The sequence below is a fragment of the Pyxicephalus adspersus genome, chromosome Z (genome assembly GCF_032062135.1).
Source record: "Pyxicephalus adspersus chromosome Z, UCB_Pads_2.0, whole genome shotgun sequence".
NCBI lineage: Eukaryota > Metazoa > Chordata > Amphibia > Anura > Pyxicephalidae > Pyxicephalus > Pyxicephalus adspersus.
In genome coordinates, this window is record NC_092871.1 from 8,915,355 (window position 1) to 8,943,346 (window position 27,992).

The 27,992-nt window shown below is 39.7% G+C and overlaps 1 protein-coding gene across 5 annotated transcripts; it reads right to left on the reverse strand.

Moving 5' to 3' along the window:
- Nucleotides 1–16,728: 16,728 nt before the first annotated feature.
- BRD2 (bromodomain containing 2) lies at nucleotides 16,729–27,888 on the reverse strand. 5 transcript variants are annotated; one of them, XM_072431216.1, is made up of 13 exons: nucleotides 27,573–27,882; nucleotides 26,706–27,482; nucleotides 23,686–23,986; nucleotides 22,153–22,290; nucleotides 21,902–22,040; nucleotides 21,308–21,516; nucleotides 20,813–21,181; nucleotides 20,372–20,500; nucleotides 20,078–20,284; nucleotides 19,293–19,522; nucleotides 18,851–19,155; nucleotides 18,292–18,441; nucleotides 16,729–17,730 (listed from the first exon to the last, which is right to left on the reverse strand). In XM_072431216.1, the coding sequence occupies exons 2-13, from the start codon at nucleotides 26,735–26,737 to the stop codon at nucleotides 17,597–17,599; spliced, it is 2,343 nt and encodes a 780-aa protein (XP_072287317.1). In that variant the 5' UTR covers nucleotides 26,738–27,482; nucleotides 27,573–27,882; the 3' UTR covers nucleotides 16,729–17,596. The 5 variants fall into 5 exon arrangements, with proteins under 5 accessions (XP_072287317.1, XP_072287316.1, XP_072287318.1 ...); XM_072431215.1 differs by having other exon boundaries at nucleotides 20,813–21,184; nucleotides 27,573–27,879; XM_072431217.1 differs by lacking the exon at nucleotides 26,706–27,482 and having other exon boundaries at nucleotides 20,813–21,184; nucleotides 27,573–27,879.
- Between the last annotated feature and the right edge of the window lie 104 nt (nucleotides 27,889–27,992).

Sequence of the window (27,992 nt, forward strand, 5' to 3'; positions counted from 1 at the left end):
GAAGATAGGTAAGTGGGTCCCATAGACTATGATGAATTTCAACACAGGGTAAGTGTACAGATATATTTCTGATAACAATTATGCTTTCAACAGAAACATGGAATTTTCTATATCTACTGGCTTAGACAGACAAATGTGCTTTTGAAATCAGTTTGACGCAGAATCCTTGTCATTGCAATATGGCGAGATAAGCGTGTTATATACAGCAATAATCAGACAACTGCTGCTGCTGATCCCATTGATTCCATTAGATAGGACAGCTCACAGAAAGAGATAAAAATTTGTGTAAAATGCACTGCGGTGCAACACATTGATGTCTGATATCCTCAAATATCACATACTATACTGCACAACATCATGTAAAATGTAAACTTACTTCTATAGTTATGTATAATACATTAAGGTAATGAACATTGACATGAATATTTTTTTTAACTCATTCACACCGTCATTCATTTTTTTAAAGAACAATATTTCAAAAATAATCAAACGGATTAGGTGCAATAATAAAGATTTTTAATTGAAAATGCAAAATACATAAATCAGAGTAAGAAGTCAATTGAGATTTTTAAGAAAAGTTTGACCATTTTCAACATAAAGAAATGTATATATATATATATATATATATATATACACACACATACATAAAATGTGACATTCACTGACACATTCTCTGGTAGAGGATCAATCACTGCCATTCAAACAAATAGACCAAGTTCATAGATTGTAAATAGACTTCTATTCATCCATTAAGGAATAGTATAATCCAATAGTATAGTATTATCAAGTTCTTGCCATTTTTTACACTATAGTAAAAGCTGGCCAGAGAGGAATCTTTTTTTCCCAGCTGGCCAACAAGTATTGCAATATATGTGAACCAAGGATCCCCATTTTTATGTTTGCTAATAATATGCAAGGATGTAAAGCATGCGGTCCAACCCCCTGAGCACCTTAATTGTTATAGATATGTACAGGTCAGTGTCCAGACCTGGTTTACTCCAACTGTGACTGTAGAGTCCCCATGTTGGCAGTATATGTCCCTTAAATATGCTAAGGACAAGCACATAACTGGCATTTTGTACAGTAGAGTAGGTCCTGGTCAGAGAAGGATCCCTTTGACATAGTTGTGCATTTTAAACACGTATTGAAATATAAGTAAACTGAAAATCTCTGTTCATTTGCAAAATTTGGATAGCAGGATATACTTCTAGGTGAACAGCAGTGTGCAGGGGGTTAATTCTGAACCTACAGTACTAAAGCCCATCACCGAGTAAACTTTGGTTATGAGAGAAAGTAAGGGGGAATATTTTCCAGTATGGGCACAAACAGCAATACCTGGATTTTCACTTGATTGTTGATTTGTTTTTAATTTTTATCAGATTTAAAACTTGTTTTAATAGCGGTATATTTAAATAGAATTCTAAAACTTGTCATCAAAACCTAGTCACAAATATTACAATAATTTATTTTATTCTATTATCCAAAGTTTTTTCCTACATTAAAACACACCTAATTTAAAGAAAAAAATATCTCAAACCCACCTGTCCAGCCAATGCTTTTTACCTTTGTTACTACTCAAAAAAATCCTGGAACTTTCAGGTGTGGGGTAATATACGTATATTAGGTTTACTATGCACAGTTTCATAAGATTTACTATAGAAAGTCAATGGTTCCATCCAGTGTAAGTGCTTATAAAACAATACAGAAGTTCACCAACCCCCTAAAAGCTTGTTAGAAAAAACTCAACTGTTCCATCTACTCATATTAAAATCAGAGGTTTTGGTTGCATACATTTAGCACCCCGAACACACCTTGCTGACTGATGTGCTTTATTGTGTATTGCATTTTTAATGGGATGTGCTGCATTGCGCCTATTTAAATGAACTGCAACTCAATGTCATACATAATGGGAACAAGCCCTAAATGAAGTTTTTTTAATAAATCTTTCATTTTTTTTACAGGATCTTCTTTCTAACAGTTTAACTTCTGCTTCAATTGTATTATTTGGGTTTTCTCTAGTGGAATATTTGCTTTCTGAATCAGACTTTGTTCAAGATCTCTCACCCACTGCAGCGTTTGCATTCCAATTTAATAATAAGGAAATATTTACAGCTGATTTTGAAGGAAAAAAAGTGAAATGGAAACTCCCACAATTTGGACAGCTGGCTTTGAATCAGCTGGAGCCCTGCAAACTATGGCTACTTTTAGAAACAATTTGGAAATTTGGAAAGACCGAGCAAACTACACAAAAGCAAAAAGGGGTAAATATTTTATTTCATTCAGTTAGGAACATTCTTTATATATGATGTGTATGAATGAACGATTGCTTCTATTTCCTCAATAGACTTTGTCTACTTATAGTCACCTGATACTTAACATTAGTAACTCTATTAATTCTTGGACTAAAGAGGTCATATTTCTAGATGTTCCGGCATTACTGAGATCCCAGGGGCTTTTGAATGGCTTGTGAATAGAAATTAACAAATGTCTCTGAGATTTAATCAGTGTAGATTTTGGCAAACTTCTGAAAATTTTGCTAACAATGAATGGCAAAATTTCTGAATGCGAGAATCAATATTCAATTACAAGATTATGGAGCAAAATAGAAAAATTTGGATGTGGCTTGGGGAAATTAAAAAAATCATTAGCAGCTCCTACCATTTGGAAGTCCTATATTTAACCTCCCTTGAAGAACAAAAAAATGTACTCCAATAGTACCAACAGAAGTCAAACATGGACGAACAATGTGCCACTCAAATAAAAATTTGTGCCAAGTATTCTGAGATATTTCTCAAGCGAGTTGGCATGGGTAGAATGAACCACTCACTTCACAAATCCTCGAGCTTGGGGTGGCAATATAAAAGTTGCAGTAGTCAAAGAATACTAAGTTAGAATAGTAGGGTCTAGTCAGTCAAATTAGGTTTTCTCAGGTAACATCAGAAGCAGATAAATTAAAGAAATAGCCTAAGCCCCTTTCTAAAAAAAAAAACAGTGCCAATGTTAATAAGATAGATGGGTTGGGATCTGGTGGTAGAACTGTGGGGATAACTTTATTCTGGAAGAGCAGTCAAAGTCAAAAAGGATAGCATGCAATAGTGTCATTTAGGCACATAAACTGCAACATCTGTATTGTATGCTGGTATGTCTTCTGAGATTCTAAGGTGGTCTTAAGCTTCCTGTGTCCCCACATAAACTCAACTTCAAGTAGAGGAACTGCCTCTCTTTGTAGTTCTCTTCATTGCCTTCCATTTCATCTTAGAATCAAATTCAAGCTCCTGTGCTTTGCCTTTAAACCCTCCACAGTTCTTGTCCCACTTACCTTTCTGACCTAAAGGAAAAATACTCCCCCAGCCGCTCTCTTCATTCTAATGTCCTATTACTGACTTCCTCACTCATAACCTCCTCACACACACGGCTCCAAGACTTTTCTGGAGCTGCCCTAACATTCTGGAATAGTCTTCCTCCTCCTATTCGTCTTCCTACCACATTCTGCTAATTTAAAAGAGTACTCAAAACCCATTTTTTAAAACGTGCCTACCCTTCTTCTTCTGTCTTTTAAATCCCACACTACTTCCCACCATTCCATATCTCCCCTCCTATTGTGTGATACTTCCCCCACCTCCTAGATTGTAAGCTCTTCGGGGCAGGGTCCTCTCCTCCTCTTGTCTGTATTTGTCTGTCGATTGCAACCCCTATTTAGTGTACGGCGCTGCCTAATATTTTGGCGCTACATAAATCCTGTTTAATATTAATAATAGGAATTTCGCCAGTACTGACCACCAATGTTTGTAAAAGTAACAGCCATGAGATCAAATTCAATGTAAGCAATGGGTTCGTAGAATGAATACTAAAATGATCAATTTTACATTGCTTTCCATAAGAAAGTTATGTGAAAAAATGTAATATTATAGTATTACAAAATGCAATAGATCTCCCCAGGGGTGTAGCTACAAATTATGAGGTCTGTTGTGACCCCTAAGGCCAGATAAACCATCCACCCTGGGATTGGATGTGGTCACCATAAGTCCCCTTTGTTTTCCCATGGACAGTAGTGTAGTTATGAAATTCAATTTTTTCACCTCCTCCATGGTCGTCTTCCTTTTCTGTGCTGCTGCTTGCTGTCATTTACCTCCATTCTGGTCCTGATGGACTTTCCTGTTCCTTCTGAAATAAAAGACCTGTCTGGTTGCAGTTTTTTTAATTTTTAGTTTTACTTGCACTCCTACAAGTGACAAAACAGTTTGTCAAATCCCCTACAAATTACAGAAATCTTGATGTCTGTGGCTTGCACTGGCTTACATGTGGTGTGTGGCGTACATCATATTCCAAACAAAGAGCAGATTGCGCATCTGTAATGTTAGGCTGCTGGGGTAAGAATTATCACACAATGATTGGCAAGCCTGTAAGAATTGCAGTCCGGTAATTCTGGAATTTGGCAGAAGGTAGTCAGTCCTATCATGAACGTGCCTGGAATCAGTCTGCTAACAACACCATTCCATCCTAGTAATATTAGATGACATATTTCATGTTTATAAATACTTGAAACAAAATAATAAGAAATATTTTCAGTACACATGGAATGCAATATTGTTTTAAATGAAACAAAAACTGCATGTATTTTATGTTCTGATGTAGCAAAGGCAGCTTGCTTTGTTCTATTACAGTTTAAACAATGGCTCCTGTATAACTGTCCCCAAAATACTGAACAAAAGTCTGCTGAAAGGTCAAAAGACCAACAAAAACAGATTTCAATCATAGTACAAAATAAAATAAAAAAGTTGTACAGACACATTTCCATAAAGCTTTTTAATTTTAAATATTATTTAGAACATGCACTGTATCCATCATCTGTTACCTACAAATAACAAGAAGGCTGAGTTTAAAGGACACTGTTTCTATTTCTAGTGCTGTGCACTGCCACCTGCTGGATAAAAGAGGCGTTTACATGAGTTTCAGTTTGTCAAGGTCAAAGATGATTAATGTTAAAACAATGAAATGTTTGGCTGCAAGTACAGTTAGAGCACAGCTCCTTGTCTCAACTTATCTCAAGTTTCTCTATATTGTTGAAGACATACATCTGCTAAACGAAAGTCAGGAGACCCTTGCAAAGGCCTTTACTCTGTTCTCCAACTTAGAATTACAGCACTTTGGTGTCCTTACATTGTGTGTCCTTCACTAGACACTGCTACTGTGACAGAAGAACTAGTGGATTTGCATTTGTTTTCTCTAATACAAAAAAAACATTGTGCTTTAATTATCCAAAGCAGGACGCTGTTTCCAGAACTTACCGATGTGGCCTGCCAAGCCCTGAATAGCTTCCACCAATTTTCCAGAATGCATTATACGACATATAGGAAATATGTTCTTCATTTATTTTAAACTTGCCAGGAGTTTTACGTTTAATGTTGGCATATATCCAGATGAATGGCTTTATATTCCTATACCTCTTCTGCACAACCATATCATGTAACATCGGTCCTGATCTTTTTTAAGCTTAAAACATCACAGCAAAATTGTTTGGCCGTGACATTACTTATATCAGATTTTAGGTATGTATAGTTTACAAACACAACTGTAAAAAGCATCCAAACAATAAAAGTTATGGCTCATTTCACAAGGAGTCATGCTTTGTTTAAAACAATGCCATTGTGCCATTATCATTCAAACAATGGCATTTGTTCTCAATGCATTTTATATTTGCAGTACAGTGATAGAAGGTCACCACTAGTGTACAACAATTGTTTGATGTTCAAATTCATAACTACAATATATTAGTTTTAATGAATGCTGAAGCCAGACTCATCCATCCTTCCCACCACTCGTCTTCTGCTGCATCTCTTTGTAGTTCTCTTCATTGGCTTCCGTTTCACTTTAGGATCAAATTCATCTCCTGTGCTTTGCCTTCATATCCCTCCAAAGTTCTTGTCTCACTTACATTTCTGCCCTGATAGAAAAATACTCCCCCTGGTCGCTCTCTTCACTTCTCCGATGACCTACTTATGATTTCCTCACTCATAACCTCCTTACACGCACGGCTCCAAGAATTCTCTAGAGCTGCCCCAACTCCCTGGAATGGTCCTCCTATTCGGCTTGCTCCTACTTTCTGATGATTTAAAAGAGCCCTTAAACCCAACGCTTCAACCTCACCTACCCATCTTCTGTCTCTTAAACCCTCACTATTTCCCACCATTCCATATCTCCCCTCCTATTGTGTGTTACTTACCCCACCTCTTAGATTGTAAGCTCTTCAGGGCAGGGTCCTCTCCTCCTCCTGTGTCACTGTCTGTATCGGTCTGTCATTTGCAACCCCTATTTAATGTACAACGCTGCATATTATGTTGGCGCTATATAAATACTGATTAATAATAATAATAATAATAATAATAATAATTTTTTAAAGCACTGACATATTACACACCACTTTATAACCGTCATATTCATTTCACTAACTGTCCCCCAAAGGGGCTCAAAATCCAATTGTACTGATATGTCAACAAGTCTAAGGCTGAATTTGGAGGGGGTACAGAAAAGCTAACTTCATGTTTTTGGGGTGTGGAAGTAAACCCGAGCATTCAGAGGAAACCCAAAAGGGGGGAGAGCATACAAACTCCATGCAGAGAGTGTTCTGGGTCCTCAGTGCTGCAAAGGCCAGAGTGCTACCCACTGAGCCACCATAAAAGGTAAATATTACCTTAATACAGTGATTTGTGTAAGGATCGGGTCTGCAGATTTTGAGAAATATTATTATTCTATGTGTACAAATGTTTCTTTTATAAGACCTTGAGATGTTAGGAACAGAAGGAACTATGATTGCAGATGATATATATGTTTTTTCCTTGCTATGATGTTTGAGGAGCATACAACTGGAGAAGCCAGGGATATGAAATGTTACTTCTGGGATGCCATCACCTTACTGTTCCTGAAGCTGGCCAGTATATTATCTGTATACCAGAGAGTGTAAAAGCAAAGGAGCCAGGCATTTTCATGACATGTGGGGCTATCCAGTTCTCTTATGTCTAAAGGTGGCTGGAACCTGCTAATGTTGGAGACATCTCTTCATGTTAATTGATCTGTCACTGTTAAAATGTTTCATTGGAGTGCATGGTCAGTCCCTACGTCTGATGAAGCGGATGCTGAGACCTGAAACCCATCACTAGATATAGCTTGGGTCTAAATGCCCTTATCTTAGATGCCTTTTTCCATGTGTTGGGTAGCCTCTCACCTTGTTGTAATTTATTATTGTATTGTGTTTTGTTGACGAGTCTTGAGTTTATAGTTTTATATCTATAAAAATAACGTTTTCAAGTAAATGATCCTGTTTGTTATAAATGTAGATTTGGGATATAAATCCTTTTTTGTAAAAAGATGCATTTGATGGTTCTTGTATACTCTTGATTCTGCATTATCTATAATAGGCCACTAGGTGGCAGTATCTGTTAATAAAAAATGCCCTTTACCGTAGAGTGCAGCCAGATATTGGAGCCTCCACATGCTTGACTTTGCATGGTGACCTCTTCTCATTCTTATATCCTTCATGATGTTTTACCTTTGGTATTTTATCTTTATTTGTTTCTATGTTCTTGGGTCTTTGGTATTTTTTACTTTATGTTTGTGCCCCACCTTTTTTGTACTCCCTGTTATACCAGTCTTGAGTCTTGAGTTTATAGTTTTATACCTATAAAAATAAAGTTTTCAGGTAAATGATTCTGTTTGTTATAAGAGTAGATCTGGGATATAAACCATTTTTTGTAAAAAGATGCATTTGATGGTTCTTGTATACTCTGTTAGAGCAGAACCATGAGCTTTAATATACAATAGAGCAAGTCAATTGTCTCTATTAGGCTGTGGCTACAAAGCAAAATGATGGAAGAAAAGGGTTGCACCATATCATTTATCTCAAAGAGCTGTGCCAACAGCTCACCTGTATAACAGAAGTCTACCATCAGCTTTATGATACTGCCCCAGGAAATCATTACTATCAACTCAATTATAACAATGATAGATTCTGCATTATCTATAATAGTCCACTAGGTGGCAGTATCTGTTAATAAAAAATGCCCTTTACCGTAGAGTGCAGCCAGATATTGGAGCCTCCACATGCTTGACTTTGCATTGTGACCTCTTCTCTTTCTTATATCCTTCATGATGTTTTACCTTTGGTATTTTATCTTTATTTGTTTCTATGTTCTTGGGTCTTTGGTATTTTTTCCTTTATGTTTGTGCCCCACCTTTTTTGTACTCCCTGTTATACCAAGCCACCGGTCAAGGATGTTTTTAGCCCTTTTAATTCCCTTTTGAATGGGCCAAGGTGGAAACCCTAGTTTAGGGCCATCATGGGACCATTGACCCACTTCCTTCTCTTTGTACTTCCCTCTGTGTTGAAGCTAAAGCTGCAAAGGAAGAAGACCATGGATGTAACCCACAAAGCCGAACCCGGTCTATTCTAAGTTTTTTGGTTAAAATTTGTATTTAAATTGCAAGAGAAAACACAAATATTTCTCCACATTATGTTAATAAAAAGAATTGTAACACTTTTCATCTCCCCATGCTGCCCCGTTCCTACCTTCTGTATTGGGGGATTGTACGTTCCACCAAGTCATCCCTACCGTCCCCTTCCCACCAGTTCTCTATTATTAGCTGTGGGTGGAGTACAGTTGCCCTATATTCCTAATAATAGCAGCACCAGGAACCCTATGATATCTGTGTAAGTCCCAGGATATCCTGAAGCCATGAGTAGTGGGTGCCATAATAGGACTAGTAGTTCCCCAGCAGTCACTAGTTACTTTTTGCAGTAAAGGGACCCTGTGGCTTTTTAAGTGGAATAGAACTACAACTCCCAGTAATCCCTGATATGATACCCCCAGTTCTAATTTCCAAAACAATAAAACATTTGCTGCAGCTGTTGATAAAGCCAAATAGGTTGAGACTTTAAATTCTCAGTGGAGTTGTCCTTGAAAGTGTGCTGTGCAGAATAACATTTACCATGCTGTTAGCCCAAGATAAAGGTCAGCACAATGTAATTGGTTTCCACAACACACTTTCTAGCTACTACAAGTCTCAGAATAACCACCCCACCCCCTCCCCTTCTAAAGTGTCATTGCCCCAGCATAAGAATGCAAAACTTCAGTCACTTAGCAATGGGAAAAAGGGTTGTCCTGAACAGGAATATATTATGTGTAGTCTTATTATCTTCCCTCCCAACAAACATGATCACATTAATCATTAAAACTGACAATAATCTCTGTATTGTGTATAAAGTGCGTATCCTGCTCACACAATCCTTCACTATGACAGTTTTGGGAATGCCAATTAAAACCAATAAAAACAATTACCAACTAAAAATAATTCTGATTGGCTTTCTGTCCTGATGATGTCACAGTGCAGAATTTCTCCAGGCTGCAGCCAGAATGTCTACAAGCAAGGTTGTTCATGATTAGTTATTCCCTGGAATTGTTATCTAAATTGTTGTGGTTTGCTGGGACAGCTGCAGTGAATAATTAACACAGTTACAGCACTAATTGTAAAGTTTATGTTTTATAAAACTGCAAAACTGCAAAGTTATTCTTATCCCTTATTTCATATCTACCTTCTCAGCAGCTATCACAAACACACAGGTATGTGATCACAGGAGCAAAAGGGTCCCACCTCAAGGGCCCTTTTACATCCATTGTGTAAAACCATTTTTAAAACAGCAACTGGCCAATCATGGAATCAGGAATCATGCTCCAATATGCCAGAGCAAGAAAAATGGTTCCAATCTGCAACTGAGCCCTTGCAGAATTGTGCAGCTCACCGTGGTTCTGAAATGGCTCTTAGGGTGCCTAGTTATGCGCATTCATAAAGATATGTACTCTTGTAAAAAAAATGGATGATAGGTGTAATATTATATAATTACATTATAAATATTGATTGATTCATGCCTCGTCAAAGCTCAGAAAACACTGTGAATTGACACTTTAATGTGGAATAAAGTTTGTTTTAAAGTCATAATTGTATATACAAGCAATTATATAATATCTTGATAAAATCCTCCTCAGACCTAATATCTTTCATGTGACTACAATATATTAAAATGTATAAAATATGTATCACTTAGAGCAGCGGTCCCCAACCGCCGGTCCGCGGCGGTGTTTTCAGTGGGCCGCGAGTACATGATCCATTATTAAAAACGAAGCGGCACCCAACCACCATCCGCGGACCGGAAGTGGTCCGCAGCGGTGTTTGTATGAGATGTCGGTAAATGTACACAGTAGTCTGTGTACAAGCAATGCGAGCACATGACATGCAGCTCGATTGGCTGTCAGATGTCATGTGATCGCTTTGAGGCAGCAGAGGTGCACAGAGAGAAAAGAGAAGACGCCAGAGTATGTCTTCTCTTCCCCCCCCGGTCCTCAGAGAAATTTCCTTCCGTGAAACTGGTCCCTGGGGCCAAAAAGGTTGGGGACCGCTGATTTAGAGAATAAGTCCTTTTGGGCTAGGTCTACTTCTGTTTCTACTTGCCTAGTATGCAGGTTTACCATCGGCAGTCACTACTTACTGTACAGCCCTGCGTAATATGTCTGCACTCCATTAATTAAAGATAATAATATTGTTTCAAGCAAGAATTTTAAAACTTTATTATTATTACACAGTATTTATATAGCACCATCATATTACACAGCGCTGTACATAGTCGTGTCACTAACTGTCCCTCAAAGGAGCTCACAATCTATTGCCCTTATCATAGTCATATGTCATTAAGTCTAAAGCTGCGTACACACTTCCAATTTTTATCGTTGGAAATGAACGACGAACGAACGGCGAACGATCGATTGGTCAAAAATCGTTCGTAAAAAAAGTAACCAACGACGCCGACCAACAAGAATAGTCGCTGGAAATGAACGACCGGACCGGCGGATCGGATTGGACGACGATCGTTTACCATCTATCGTGTGTACGGTCGTTCAGTGATCGTTCATTGTGTGAGCATGCGCGATGAACGAACGTTCGCTCACTTCCTGTGGTGCACGTCACTTCCTGTATCGTTCAAACGATCGCATCTATTGTGTGTACAATATCGTCTTTCGTTTACCAACGATAATTATTGGAAGTGTGTACGTAGCTTAGGGGAGTTAGTCAATTGTTAGGGAGAAGCCAATTAACCTCACTGCATGTGAGTGCTAACCGGAGTGCTAACCCCTGAGCAACTTTGACCATATAGTGTCACCAACCTAATATGTCATATTAATATACCACCTTTTAATGAGCAACTGTGACATCTACTGGTCATGTTTTATTACTACACCCTTTAAGGTGACCTATTAGAAGCCAATAATATATATAGCAAATCACATGGATTTGAGTGAACTGAGTGGACTTTGAATTGGAAGAACACACTCATCTACAGCCTCCTAAACCAATTACCTTTTCAATAGGTTGCAGAGATATCCCTTGAATCCCTGAAGCAGAAAATGGCAAGGGGCCTGGGTTGATTCTTGGCCAGGAAATTTCCTCCCACTTCCAAAAACCAAAGATATGATAATAAAATCGATAAATAACTGGTCCATAGAATTCTACCAAATGTTTGGTGCCACCTGTAGTTCCTATATTTCATACTAGTCCTCATCTCTACTTTTATTAGGTTTTACTCATCACATGCCTATCAATCATTGGGCCTGATTTAATAAAGCTCTCAAAGGTTGGAGAGGAAACACTTTCATCAATAAATCTGGGTGATCCAGCAAACCTGGAATAGATTTCTTCAAAGTAATTTGTTATTTGCTAGCAAATGTTTTGAATCCTGGACCAGTTCCCTTGCAGGTTTGCTGGATCGGCCAGCTTCACTGATGAAAGTGTGTCCTCTCCAACCTTGGAGAGCTTTAATCAATCTGGCCTATTGTGTATTACAAATTAAGTGTAAGATATTTTGTTTTAAAAATTTAAATAGATTTCCTTAAGTTTTACAAGGTACAATGTACACACATCCTCTATGTTCATAAGGATGAATTCCAGTTTTTCCAATGCTTTTGGGTCAGATTACCAGGTTAGAACTTTTCAAAATCATATCTGTACAGCGTATGACAAGCCAAACGAGCTATATAATATCACAAGGGGTAATAGGCAGCCTGCACCCAATTTGAGGATGAATGAATTTGTTGAATTTTGATTATTATGCAACCGATGTATTGTAAAGTGTTCAACATAGACAACTATTGATCAATTGTTGTAATTGTAGATCTCATTTCCTGAGGAAGCGGACTTAGATTCTGTGAAACGTCGAAATTTGGAGTACCCCCTCTAGAGGTGTCCCATAAGGAGATCTATATTGATGCTATGAATGCTTTTATTTATTTTTTCTACTAGATGCAATTAATTTTATGATGTTTATCTAAAAGAAAGTGTGTTTTAGATACTTTTAGTCACATATTTGGAAAATATCTTATTTGGCCTCAAAAGTCCCCGTATCTGGTTATTCACCAAAAACTTTGTGCATATCACAAGAGGTACCAGGCACTGAGCTATATACACATTGCGAAGGCTTCCAACACTCCAGCCAAACACACCATGCAGAATAGGTGTACAATGCATATTCCTAATTGGTGAACTATCCCTAACCCACAAAAATGTGGACCATTGATAATGTGCTCGGCCAGGGGGAGTTAGAAACTACAACCTACTGCACTACAGGAGATCTGGAAAGAGGGAGACAAGCTGGGCTGCTAATGTTATTGTTATCCTCATTGCCCAGTTTGTAACAATTGCCCAAGTGTTGCCTCCGTTGCCAATTTGCTGGTTATGTATTGTCAAGACTGTTTTTGGAAGAACCATGTTATTTAATTCCAGTATCAAGCCACACACGTAATGATTTTCCAGACACTGGTGTGTCACTTTTATTCACATTTACACCACATTTACACTGTTGCCCCCCCCCCCAGTGAAATTCCTGGATCATGGTGTTTTAATGGGTCACCCTGGTGTCTCCAGGATTTCCTGATCACTCCAAGCATAATTAGAACAGAATCATTGAAAGTTCAGAAAAGACTGTGATACTTTACAATAGAAAGATCAAACTGTAGCTTTATTGGCAGATATTTATCTCATCATTACATTTGGAGCAAACACCTATCCTAACCATGAAGTCTGATGCTGCACTCAATGTTATACAAATGTTTACCGATACATCCCCTCCTATAATCTAATTATTCAGTGATGACTGGGAAGCTTCTTACATGAGCTTGCATCAGCCAGGGCTCACGTTCTCGGTAGCTCAGTGGTGTTTACGGGAGAGTCGCGTATTTTATGTTTCATTGGCAGCTGTAGCTGAACAGAGCAACTCTGAATTATTTTTGAGCTGAAGCAAGAAGTCACTCAGAATAGGGGTTGCAAGTGACAGACAGATCCAAACAATGACAGAGGAGAGGACCCTGCACAAAAGAGCTTACAATCTAAGAGGTGGGGGAAGTATCACACAATAGGAGGGGGATATGGAGTGCAGGGTGAGTAGTGAGGGTTTAAAAGATAGAGATACGAGACAGAGGAAGATAGGCAGGCAAGTTGGGTTTTGAGGGCTCTTTTAAAAGGAGCAGAAAGTAGGAGCAAGCCGAATTGAATGAGGAAGACCGTTCCAGAGAATAGGGGCAGCTCTAGAAAAGTCTTGGAGCCATGCGTGTGATGAGGTTATGAGTGAGGAAGTCATTAGTAGGTCATTGGAGGAGTGAAGAGAGCGGCAGGGGGAGTAATTTTTTTTACCAGGTCAGAAAGGTAAATGGGACAAGAACTGTGGAGGGATTTGAAGGCAAAGCACAGGAGCTTGGATTTGATTCCAAGGTAAAATGGAAGCCAATCAAGAGAACTACAAAGAGATGCAGCAGAGGAGGAGCAGTTGGAAGAATGGATGAATCTGGCTGCAGCGTTCATATTAGATTGTATAGGAGAGAGGCGGGTTAGTGGAATACCAGGGATGTTATAGTAGATCAGATGAGGCATAATAATAATAATGAGCGTGTACAAGGAGTTTGGTGGTTTGTGAAGAACAGGAAGGGGCAGATTTTGGAGATGTTGCGTAGGTGAAAGTGAAAGAATGTTCTCAATGTGGGGGGTAAAGGAGAGGGCAGAATCAAAGTGACAGCCAAGAAAACGCACCTGAGGGAAGGGACCGATAATATTAATAACAGAAAGATGTTAGAGCGATATTTTGAAAGTGGAGGATTGTGGGTGAATTTTCTTTAATTTTTTAATTTTTGTTTAAGGTAGAATTTCAGAAACCTGTTAGCCATGGTGGCTGACAGAGCAGGATGCCTTGTCTAGGGAGTGACAAGTCGGGGTGGACAGATATTATTGTCACCTGCATACAGATGGCGCTGTAAACTAAAGGAGGATATGATATTGCCAAGTGAGGGGATGGTACAGAGAGAATAGACCCAGTTCAAGGACTGACCCTTGGGGAATACTAACAGGGAGGAGAATGGGAGAAGAGGAAATACCAGTGAAAGAAACGTGAAAGCAGCTGCCAGACAGATAGGAAGTAAACCAATAAAATAAACCTATTTTACCACAATGGTTGGGGCTATTAGACAATATTCTTGTGTTCATCGTGAAATCCTTCCTTTGCAATGCATTAAGGGACACCATTATATGCCTTAGGGGTTATAAATCTGGATACAGGACAATTACCCCCCCCCCCCCCTTACAAGTATGGCTGTTTATAGCAAGCAATACCAAGAGTATGACCATAAAGAGCTGGCCCAATTTCACTTTATCATCTACTAGATGAGTTTCATGGGACGTACAATAATTGTTTTCACCTCCTTTATCTGTAGGTAAGTGTAACTAGAGAGGTGAATATACAAGAATCAGTTTAAAAGGCACCACTTTTTTTTTTTAAAGTATTTTTTGTTCTCCTTCAAGGCAAGATGCATGTACTGGAAGACTTCCACTTGGCAACTAGCAAGACATAAATATTCCATTTCTAGGGGGGCCACATCTGCTACACCCTCTTACCTTAGGACCCTGAGCTACCTTCCCCAATTCAAGTGTTTGCATCCATGTAGAAAATTTTACGTGGAGATCCTTTCTTCCACCTCTCCCTAGGAAGAGACTCCCTTGCTGTTGGGTACGCAATTGGGGGGGAGGTGGGTCATCTGCTGTTTGGACTACTTTGCCAGAGGGGAATCAAGGCTAAACAGCATGCTTATTCCCTCCTTGAGGAAGCTACACCTGGGCTGAGATTTGAATCTTTTTTTCCTCCTGTACAATATTACGGTAATTAGGAAAATTTTTCAGGGAGTGGGACTTACCCTTCAAGTTACCTTGTTCCAATCTCTCCATCCTGGAGAAGGACGGGAGGGGGGTTATTTGATTACTAAACACCCATCCTAGCCGATTTTTGGAAAAGGTTCAACCCATTTTTTGGTTACTAGTCCTGAAAAGTTTGTTGTAAAAAGGCTTATCAGGTAATTTTGTTTCACCATTTATCAGATTTTACATTTGTATTTGGTATAGGTAACAAATCAAAAAATAGCAATTTAAGTGTTAAGGTTTACAGACCCTAAGCACAGCTATGCATTATGGGAAGGACGTACTAATGTTAACCCCTTATGTATGTCCCAACTCCAGCCATACTTCTACATTTTTGAATAAAATGGTAAAGATTGGAACCTGTTTATTTCTCCTTTAACCACTGTACATCAGCACTCATCTGTTGCCTAGTTGAAGGGTAGTGGCTTTTGAAATGACAATGCAAATTAGTTGGTGGTGCCAATCCTTTGCATTAGTTTTCTCCGATTTCTTCCCACAATCCAAAAACATGCAGTTAGGTTAATTGGCTTTCCCCAAATTGACCCGAGACTGTGTTCATGACATAACTATATAGAAGGGACCTTAGATTGTAAACCCCTTTGAGGGACTGCTAGCGACATGAGCGTTGCATATGTTGGCTCTATATAAATACTGGCCAATAACCCTTTGGTTATGTTTGAGTTGAGCTTGAAGTCTGTAAGCTTTACCACGATGAGTCAGCTTTCCAAGTCTTAAGTCCCACACAGATGTCACTAGAAATATTAGCGAGTTTCCAGCAAAGATATGATGCAGCAAGCTAAATATAGGAAAACAGTGGTTGTTCATGTATTGTTCCGGCATGACAGATCAATAAACACAAAAAGAGGCAGCTGTTCCGGCACTAATTTCTCAGCCAAGACCATCAGGAACTTCCATCTCAGGCAATGAAAATGTCATTTTAGGTTGTGTATCGTACAGGACTTCATTAATACAACTCAACTTCAACTCAGATTGGCAATTTAGCGAGATAAAGAAAAACTCAAATCAAGATGGATGTAAATTTTCTTTATTTACATGTTTTCAAACTAAAGGGCTTGAACAGATACAAGAGACAAAAAAAGGGAATAAGGAATAAAAGACAAGGTTTATATATATATTTATAGCAACAGAACAATATTAGGAAGAAAATAAAAATGATTTTTTTCCCAGGTAAAAAATAAAGTCACCCTTTACATTGAGAAACATGCTGCTTGTGCAACTCGGTATATATATATTTATGTACAGGGTTTATAAAATCTTACATCTACACCGGTCCCTGTATCAACAGGGCACCCTCTTATTATACATTATAAAACAATGAACCAAAAAAAAAAAAAAAAAAAAAAAACTTTTTCTTTTTTTCGTTTTTTTAAAAAAAAAAAAAAAAGAAAAAAAAAAAACTTTTCTTTTTTTGGCTTTGTTTAAAATAAATACAAAATGAAGAAAAAAAAAAAAAAAAAAAAAAACAAAAAACAAAACCACATGAAAGGCTATGAATGAGTTCTGTAGTTCCGAGTCTCTGTATAGATGGTGTTCAGTGAGCCACAACTAACTGCCACCTTACACACTGCATGCAGTAGAGAGGCCTAAAGAGGGTCTCTGATCTTCCATCCACAGATTTACTAGTCCGGTATAAAAACTCTTTCAAATGCCTTAAAAAATTGCATGATGTACAGAAGGCCGATGCTTTCTGGACCCTTGAACAGCCCACTTTGCTGTGCTAAAAATTCCCTAAATACACAGGACAACCAGGACACTGCAAATGGAAACGTAGACAGAGCGCTTGGCCATCGTGGGCTCCACGCATCAGAAATACAAGCAGGGAAGGAGAAACCCAACAAGTAACACTGCACTAAGTAACAACTAAGAGACCAGCTTCCAGCAGATCCTACACCGAGATAAACCAGAAGCTGGTTACAGCTTCCAGGTGTCTGTGCATTCCAAGGAGAACTTTGTAAACAGAATAAAATAAGGACACTGCATCTTTTCCTGCTGTTCACCCTTTGTAATGCCTTGGTTGTGGATCTCTACAAGGATCCATAATCGGATGGTAAAGGGGTGAGGTCGTATCATGCTCCAGGAAATTCCCCAACTGTTTGCAAGTACAGCCAACTGAAGGAAAGGCAGGGTTGTTTTCTAGATACCGAAGGCCCCAGTATGCTTTTTCTTTTTTTCTAACCCTGAAAGGGCATCAAGTCTGGTTCGTGAGGGTTCTGTTCCTGCAGATCCTTTTAGAACCACTTAAGCTGAAATTCCAGCCTTCCTACCCTGCTAAAGTGGAAGGTAATGTCCTTCTGTACCCTCAACCAGAGTCAGAGTCACTAGTGTCTGAGGAGCTGGATGTGGAGCTGCTGCTACTGTCAGAGTCTGAACTGGAGCTGGAAGCACTGAGACGAGAGACTGAGACCGGCTGGGCAGATTCCACTTTTTCATTGGCTGGGGGAAAAAAAAACAAATGTATTACCAGGTGAGAAATACATATTCAGTGTATTAGACTATTGTAATCTTTAGAAACTATTGACAGAACACAAGTATTCCTTGTTTGTCATTAGTGTTTCTCAACAAGAATTCCTAAGGGTTGCTTGAGCAATGAGCAATTTGTGACTCACGCCAGCACAGCAATGATCTTTTTGACTAGATTAAAGGTGACATTCTTTCAATGGCCAGCAATGTAAGAGGCATGCATCCCACTGATCACCAGACTATTATACGGAGAGATGTGAATATTGTAATTTCAGGGGTTCTTCATGCTAAAGTTTGGGTGATCCAAGGAATTGGGGCCAACGTACACAGGAATTTGCATCCATTCCTTCACATTAACATTTAAACATATTAGGAATGATAGACTTTAGATATGTAGTTGCAGTATTGAACAGAACAGGGTTGAGCCACTTCCAAATTATGGAGTAACCTGCATGTTTATGTGACACACGCACACAGTATACCCAACACTCTGCATACCTATGCATGTAATAAAAATAAAACCAAGATATTTACCTTTCTTAGGTGGTTTCTTAGCAGAGTTTAGTTGCCCACTGACATCCTGCAGCCTTTTCTCCAGTTCTCTCTTTTTCTCCATGGCAATCTCCTCCTTTGTCTTTCCCACTGGTTTTTTAAGTGCTGCAGAGAGCACAGAGTTAGGGGAAGCTGAGGATAAATAAGGACACAGGTTTTAGACAGGGAACACGGACTTTTCATTATCTAAAGCTATAAAAATGAGGTTATTTCATAAGACCGAACTTTGTACATAAACTACAAGGGTTTATAAAACTAGTTGCTTCTTTATATTTAAAAATCTAAACAAGCTACAACTTTTTACTAGTTTTTAACGGCAACCTGCCTGAACGCCAAGTCAAGAATATACACGCTGCCAGCTAACCGACAAATGAAAGCGTTGGCATCACACAAATCAGCGCAACTTGAACACATGAGCTTGCCCCTCTCTTAGCCTAAATTCAGCTGTTTGTTAAAATATTATTGCAATACCATTTATACTTAGTTACTGCGTGCAGCTTTATTTTGGGCACTGCATGATATATAATAATTAAAAACTTACTGTAGGGCTTCCGTGGCTTCTTCCTCAAGCAAGACATTACATATCTCTCAAGCTCACGCAGAGTAGAAGGTTTTAAAGTCTCAAAATCAATTTCTATTTCTTCAGGGTTGGAGTCCCTCAGGGAGGGCTCTCTGGATTGGATGATATGTACAACACGGCCCAATTTTTCTCCTGGAAGTTTATTGATGTCTAAGCTCAGCTGCCGTTTCTCATCATAAGTCATAGGCTTGCTCTCCTCTTCCTCCTCGGAGTCATACATGACAGGTGGAGGTGGGGGAAGAGACTTTGTGGGTTTCTTAGAACTCCTAGAGAGAAAAAAAAAAAAAAATCACAAAAAGAAATAAAAATCTGCACCTTTCATTTCACTCAGGAAAAAGGTCTAGACATGAAAAATGGAAGAAATCCTTGACATTCACAAGATGAATATGGGATGTAAACTCACTTTGAAATGGCAGGAGTAGAACTGCTGGTGGTAGTGGTCCCTCCAGATTTTTTAGAGGACTTTTTGGTCTGGGAAGATTTTGATTTGCCAAACCTCCATTCTTCATCGTCTTTGACCTTTCGCTTATCAGATTTCTTCTTTTTCTTCTTTTCTTTTTTCTCTTTCTTCTTTTTAGGTTTGGAAATTGGGCCTTGAGAAAGAGCAGCCAGCTGCTCATGTACAGCTCGAAGCTATGAAATTAAATACATTCAGAATTAGGACACAATACAGCAGGAGTGCAAAGCCCACTTAAAAACAAAGGTTTCTGGATAAAAAAAAAATAATAATAAAAAAAAGTTATGGGCCAATGCCTTCTTTTCAATACCACTTGATGCACCTGTGCTAGCCGATTTATATTGTTGTCCAATGATTAGCTTTTCTTTGAAGACAACACAAAAGATGAAAAGCCTTCTGAGACCTAGCAAAGCTCACACATACCCCTTGTTCCTGTATACTGCAGAACATACATTTTAGGTGCAAGGGCTACCTTATTACATTTTCTGCTGATTATGAGCAGTTAAGTCAAAATCTGAAACATATACAAGGAGTCATATCAGTGATAGGGCAGCAACCAAGAAAATATTTGCACAAGCCCAACATTTCTAATTTGTTTTTTTTGCACTTTAGTAATAAACAGATTTCACAAATAAATATTTTTAAGGTACTTTACATATGTTGCCTTACTTTCCCTTTTACGCAAAAACAAAACACTAATACCTGGAAAATGCCTAAACCCTGTGTCGTACCTGCTCTTGAAGTTCTGCCAGTCTGTTTGCCCTCTCCTCCTCCGAGTCGTCAGAGCTCTCGCTCTCATCTGAGCTGTCACTGCTGCTCTCACTGGAGGAATCTGAGGAGGATTTGGAATCTGAGGGAGGAAGTTGTGTGGAGGTGGGAGGTGGAGTCACCACAATAGGCTCATCTGGCATCTTAGCATATCGAAATTCAAATACATCCTAAGGATCAAACTATATAGATTAGTTTACTGCCACACAAAATGAATATTATAAACCAGCAGGTTAACAGCATGACAGAATGCATACCTGCAGCTTCCTAGCCATTGCCACCACATCATGGTCTGGGGGATTATATTTGTAACAGTTGGAGAACATGAGTCTGACATCAGCGGCAAACTCTTGTGCATCTCGGTATTCCCGATCCTCCATCTTTTTCTGTATAGGAAAAGAGACTATTAAGTATTGCTGCGATATACAGAATGATTCCATCTTTTCAGACTATGGCATACTGAAAAGGCTACTAACTTTTAAGAACAAGTCACCTTCCAAAATGGTTAATCGGTTTCATCTCCTGTCATTAGCGATAAGTATTAAGCATTTCCAAAACATGAAGGTTTATGTAAATTTGAACTATTAACTAAATTGGATAATTCAAGTCATTTGGGTCCAGCAAATTAACCCATTTAGAAAAGGATTGTGTATATATTGATATACATAATGTGCTTGCTCCCTGCATCTTGTCCCCACCTTAATGGTGCTAAGGTCCATGGGTTGTTTTATGATTTCATGGTAGTCGTGCAGTCCCAGAGCAGAGGCATCCACAGGTTTGTAGAATGGCCATGCATAGGCTCCATGTTTCTTAGAGAGAAGTTCTTTCAGAATGCCATTGCAGTATTTAAGTTGCTCAGACAGTTTGCCCTTCTTAGAGGTTTGATGCTGCTGAGAGTCTGGCAAATCTTTTCGAGGTGGTTTAATGGGCCGACCACTTTCTCGCCGGGCAGGAATCTTGGCGGGTTTTGTGTCTGATGGAGTTAGAGGGGAGGAATCTCCACTGGTAGCAATAATTGCAGTGGTGGTTGGGGTTGTAGTGTCTGCTTTCCTCTTCACGCCTTTCTTCTGCTATAAAAAGGAAAAAAATTAGGGTTTAAAACTCAAAATCCTAAAAAGCTACATTATGATTTGTCCCTTGTAACCTGGATTCAGGGTAAATGTCCCATGACCAAAAGCAAAAAAACAACCTACCTTTGCTATTTGCTGTGCGGCTGTTGGAACCACAGGCATCAGAGCCTGAGTAGGGGGCATTGGTTTCATCACAGAGCTAGAGAGGACAGTTGGATGTGGTATATTAACAATGGTAGTGGGTACTTCTGGGGAGCTGGGGTACAGCGAAGACTGTGACATGGATGAGACAGCTGGGACTTGATGTGCAGTTGTTGTCCCACCTGTAACATCTGTACAAAAAAAAAAAAAAAAAAAAAAAAAAACATTCGTGAGAATTAAGCAAATATACAAAAACTCAAGGTACAATAAATAACTAATGGTAAAATAACTGCTACTAAAAATATTTTTTTACTTTGTGCAAAGGATCTCCCAAATCCAGGTGTTACCTTGTAAAATCAGTACAGCCTGGGTTTTAAAGAAGAGCTCTGGGAGGTATTTAACAGGCTCACTCACTATAGAGGCTACCTACAGAAAACTAGTGGGCCAAAGACAAGACATGTCACCTGCAGAAAGAGGAGCAGTGACTGTTTTTTATTGTAGAAAGCTTCTTACTACACACATCTGGACATAATATACTATAATTCTAGAGGTCAGCTTGAAGAGCAGTTTATGTACCTGGAGGACTGACACTCTTTACTTGCTTGCTCTTGGTTGTGGTGGTAGGTACTTCTTGTTCATCCTGGGGCATCTGCGCTACCTTCTGCAAAAAGGTCTTCTCCAGGCTTTGAGCCATTAGCACAATGTCATCTGTGGGCTTTATAATTGTGAAGAGCAACAGTTAATAAAACTAGTCCTAAACAAGACAGGATGCAAAAGGAAAATATTGAAATATGTAAACCATTGCAATGTAGGCTGACTGTTCTCACCTTGTTATAGATATAACAGTTAGTAAACATGGTGTTGAAGTCTTGCATACACTCTAGAGCACTCCAGTAGTAGTTATTTTCCAGTCTCTTCTTAATAGTTCCCATGTCCATTGGCTGCTTGATAATTTTATGATAATCCTGCAACCATATCAGCATGTTGAGCTCACAAGTTTGTAAATAAACATAACCTAGTTATGGTTATACATAATAAAATACATATTTTATCACTTTACACCGTTAAAAAAATTAATGGGGCTGATTTATGAAAACTGGGGCAATGCAACTAGTAGAACAACTGGCTGCTTAAATCCAGTTTACATAAATTAGCCCATGTATTTTGGCACTTCGGTCTTGCTTAGAACAAAATAACATTCTTTTTAGGATTCCTCAATTAGATCCCAATATTGGCTGCATCTTCAGCACAGTGTACAACAGATCCCGAAACATGAATAGTTGTCATTTTTTCTGTGTACATAGGACCTGATGACAGCTCTGGGACATTAACAGGTGAAGTGTTATGCAACTGTCCATGCCAAACATGCAATTTGATACACTGAAAGATTTACAATGAGACTTGCAGGGATTTGATTCCAACTTGTACCAATTCCATGGGAAATAAAAGCAGGTTTGATCTGGACATTTCAATGTGAGTCCATGAATGTAAGGAGGTAGTAGCCCCAGGTCCTGTCCTGCTGCGCAATATGCTAATAAAGGGATTACACCAGAAGCTCAGAGCTACTGGTGCTGTCACAAAGTAAACAGGGATGCGCAATATGGGAGACATTGCAAGATGGTGAGGAGGTGCAGGGAAAATTATGGCTGTAGTCTAGAAGCTAAATAATAGCACACCTACCATTTTAATGTACCTTCATACTTCTAATCCAAGACATCTCTGTGTATGTAGCGTTAAATACTTTGTCACACTTGGGGTCCTGTACAATTTCATTGATGTGCAGATCTGCAAAATGTATCAATTGGAAATTTGCATTTCACAAAAGTAAAATCAACCAGTTTAAAATAATATAGGGTGGCAGCTACATTATAAGAAGCTTTAACTACGCAACGTGCATGAAGACATCCATACATTTGTAGGGATGAGTGGGAGGAGGGGCAGTGATGAATGCACGGTATTAGGTAGTATGAATGTTTATGTGTTCTTCACCACATGGAAAAGAGAACACAAACTCTATACCATCATATCCTGCACTAGCAAAAGAACTTTTACATGTCCTTGGACATTTGTCAAGCTATGTGCCCTAAACCTCACAGCACCAAATGCTTTAGTCACAAACCCAGAGCCGTCATCAGGTTTTATGTGCATATTGTTCTCATATGAAGCCACTTCACTGTGTTTGTGCTGTGAGAGCATAGTGATAATATGCAGAAAATTGCATTTGCCTAAACAAACAAAAACAAAAAACAAACCACAAGAACTGGTCTGGCAAGACAAACATTTGATTTTACTCAGCTTTGTTTATAATTGTTGTCAAAAATAACAATTTTAAAGCCCCACAAAGCAACAAAACAACGTACCGGTAGACCCAGCTTTATGGCATCAACAGGCTGACGGAAAGGCCAAGAGAACTGATGCTTCCATAGAGACTTCATGACCACCTTGAACAAGTATTGTAGCTGATTAGTGCAGCGGCCAGGCTTTTTAGAATTGCTGACCTCAGGAGGAGGTGGGTTGGCTTGAGAAGTGTGATTAAAGACACTGGAATTCATGTTGGGGCCCTCAAAGTCTTCGTAAAGGAGAGAGGGTTTGCGAATACGTTTTCCTGGGGTTCCCTCGACAGTCTGCCCCATCATACCATGGTTCACATCCAGAGGAGGCCTGAGGACAAGAATTACTGTTAGTTAATATGCATTACACATATGATTCTAATTACAACAAAACAAATGTACATAATATAAACTGTAGCTGGTGCCGATCCATATGCATTACATAGAATTTGGTGCAAAAGAGCCTCTGGTTGCTGAGCTAGCACCAAAAAACATTATTATTTTAAAGCAACAGCTATTCTAAATTGAAATTATATGTAGTCATCTTTTCACAGTAAATGCAGACTATACTCTTTACCACTACAATTTATCTAAATCTTCAGTAATGGTTTATAGTGCTTTAAAAGGTTTAGGAAAAAACTGGAGCCTCTGGGGTCAGCCAAGTGGATCTTGGCTCTTAGTAAATACAAGCAATGGCTAGGTCTTGCATACAGGTCCAAAGAAAATGTTCCCATTGTGTTTTTAATTTTCTATGGAGGACCTGTATGTGCAGAGGAAAACCTCCATAGATCAGAAGGACACTCATGTAACTCTGAATTCATTAAACTATCAACATACCAGTTGGGTGTTGATAAAATTTACACAAAACAACTGAATCTCTAGTGACCGTTGATACGTGTAACAATAGTGAAAGTCTCCGCAGTAAAACCTGACATATTTCATCCGATTTCAACCTGCGGAAGTGTTGACTCATTCCCCCGACAACACACCCCATAGAAACAAAAACATCTCTATGTACAGGCAATGACCTCATGCCTTGTGATCCTTTACGCTTTCCTTGCGGCATACATATGAATGGCAGAACATGAAACAGCAACCTGCTCTACCCTGTGAGAAAACTGTAAAGCAATCACTGTACAATTATTGTATTAATCTACTGTACTGAAACAGATTCAGTTATTGCAATCTGTTATTACAAATAGTGCTTGAATGTTTTTTTTTAACAATTCAGGTTGTTTTGTGCACAAAGGCAATTAAAGTTTCAAACCTAAAAAAGAATGGTAGTCATCAAAACCTGGAGGGTGAAATTCATGGAGGCCAAGCAAGCTATGAAATCGGTGGGCAAGGGGGATAAATATTTATGGTTCCTGGGAAATAAAACTACAACACAAAGCAGGCGGTGGAATTTACATAGGACGCCTCTCTCTGAATGAGCAGACCAAGCTCCACCCCAAACCACAACAATGTTTATACCGCAGACCGTACTACAGTTACGTAACCTTTATACCGGTAAATGAAAACATTGGAAATGTGCACTCCAATAAGAGGGACCTCACTAAATAAAAGACAATGTGACAAAACTGAATTCAACGTATGTAGAAGAAATAACCAACACTAAGGGAAAGCAAACTAAAGAAAGCCAACTAGTAGATGCTTTAATAAACACTGTAAAAGCACCAGCCAAAAAACCCTAAAACTATCACATAAATGAAGCAAATACAACAATACAAACATTATATCAAACTAATTAGCACAAGACTAATTAGACAAAAAACTACAAAGAGACGGAATTGTTAAGTCAATAAAAACTAAGCCATTGGATATCAGGAAGATTTATCTAGGTCACGGCACACATTCAGCTAGACTTGTTCTGTATGTTCAGGACTTTAGGCTCAGCTTTGTTATTAAAGAGAAAGTGAAACATTCACCAATAACATAACAAGCCCGGGCTTAAACAGACTACAGACCAACAACTCCGGGTTTATGACCCCGACAACCAGCCAACAGTTACTGACCTTCATCTACACTGCTGAATGGAGCTTCATCATACAGACAGCAAAAAAATGGAAACCCATAAATAAAAAAAAAAAGCCTACAACCAACACTTAACGTAATGTTTATAATATAAACTACTTTCACAGGGGATCAGATCCTGACCACATAGTAAACAATACATACATGGGATCCTAGCCATGCAGCAAACTGTACACATGAGATCCTGACAACAATAAACAGTGCATAGCCTGATCCTGGCCATAAAATAATAAACAATGCCTATGCAGGCTCATGATCAGACAGTAGAAATGGAATGCTGGCCATATAACACACAGTCCATACCATAAACATGATCCACGCTATACAATACAAAGAACTAAAAAACTCGTGTTAAAAAAATAAAAAAGTTTAAAAAAAATAATTTAAATCCCCACCATATCAGCTGGAAAATACCTTATACATGAAAGTAAAATCTAACAAATACCACCTTGCACATCTCAGTTAACTGATCACCCCTAGGCAATCCATGGCTCAGTCATATAAACAAACCGCCTTACCCCTGACCGTTACCGATAAGGAAAAAAAGGAAACCAGTTGCATTTTATTAGAATATTGCCATATGAGGGTTCGGTTGTAACCTGGCTGGAGGTGAACCGTTTTTTATTCGCAGGGATCCCCCCGTTGCCAGGATACGCAGCGTCCCCTCCCCCCCCAGGGATATATATGTCTGGGCTGCCGGAAGAAAATGGCGGCGCCGCAGAGCCCAGTGAACAAAATGCTCCAAATACTCCGCAGTTACGGGTCTAAGACCAGCGATACGAGTGAGGATGTGACCCCGGCATAGTATGGGGAGACATCGTCAATGACCGGGGTCCTGAAGAGCGCTGGCAAACCGGATGGCTGCGGATTGCAGTAGAAAGAGACGCCATCTCTATGGAAGCAAGGCCAGGGGAGGGGGGCTGCTGCGGGAAGATAGCCATTTGAATCAAAAATGCAGTTTAACGTAACAATATCGAGTTCTAGTTGGTACAAAAGGCCCATAGGTTCTCGTGTACCTTTTAAACGCTGGGTTTAGGGCTGTCTCCATGCGGATGGATACGGATTGTGTAGACGCCCGCTCTCCGGCTGAGGGCGTAGCGCTGTCTTTGGCTCAAACCACTTCAGGCTTTCCCCCTTCCAGCTCCGGTTCTCCGCTTCAGCGAAATGGCGCCTCGAGAGGCTGAGGCCGGTCTTTTATAAACGCAGCATCTGTCGCTGATTGGTTTCTTCGAGCCAGCCTCTTAGGCGTGAACAAAAATTCCATTGGCTTGCAATGCCTTCCCTCAACGCGGCGTCCGCCCACTGCAACTGAAACATGTTTCCATTGGTCGCCATGACTCCTGTTGTTCTGGCGCCCCCAGCGGCCGCACAACGTACTACTATTGCAGCAGCTGAAGAGGACGCGCCCTTTCCTCACTAGGACTCCAGGACAAGTGACTCAGCGCGGCTTCCACGTCACCCAAGCAAACCTCTTCTGCTATTGGCTGGAGCTAGGCAGAACTCTCCCGTTCCGTCCTTAGCCATTGGTTGTCACTAAGCGGTCGAGCTCAGATAAGGCGGTCTTCCCGCATCACGCGACGTGGCTCTTATTCTCTCCTTCTGCTGCCTTGAAGGAGACGGCGCCATCTTGTTGCGCAGCTCTATTTCCCTACAAAGAAACGTCGAAAACTCGGCCAATGTAGCACATATTTCTTTCAATAAAAACTTCAGAACAGCACACAACTTCGGTATCTCAAGGAGCCGTCGTTTATTTGACAAAATAGCCATGCATTTCTGTCAGTGTCGATGAAACTCTATAAAGAAATAAAAGAAAGACATAAATTCGCTATCAAAGCAGCAAAACACAAACAAAAAGCATCAAATAAAAATAATTGTACCCTTACCACAAGTGGTTCTGTCTGTATTTCGCTCAGGTCACCCATAATGGCGGCAAACCTATTCGCTCGATTTTTCCTGGAATACCGCTTCGTTTTCGCAAATGACACCCTTTCCCCAGTAAACCAAAGTCCGCTCTTTAAAATAAGCCGGTTCCCATGGTCTGGTGCCGCCGGAAAGTGGCTCCCAGTCCCCGCAGGCACAAGCCGCCCCCGCCTGCTCAGATCCGCCGCCATTTTGTTGCGGAGAGCTGGGGCAGCAGCGCTTCTCCATCCTCCTCCTCTGGCTCTCTTCTTCCCCCTGCTGCCGCCTTCCCGCAGCTCCTGGGACGCCCTGGCCCCCGGATGCTGGACCCTTTTCGCCACCTACCGGCGGCTGAAAGTCGATTTCCTCCCTTCTCTCTCCACACCTCCCTCTGCTGCTCCTTG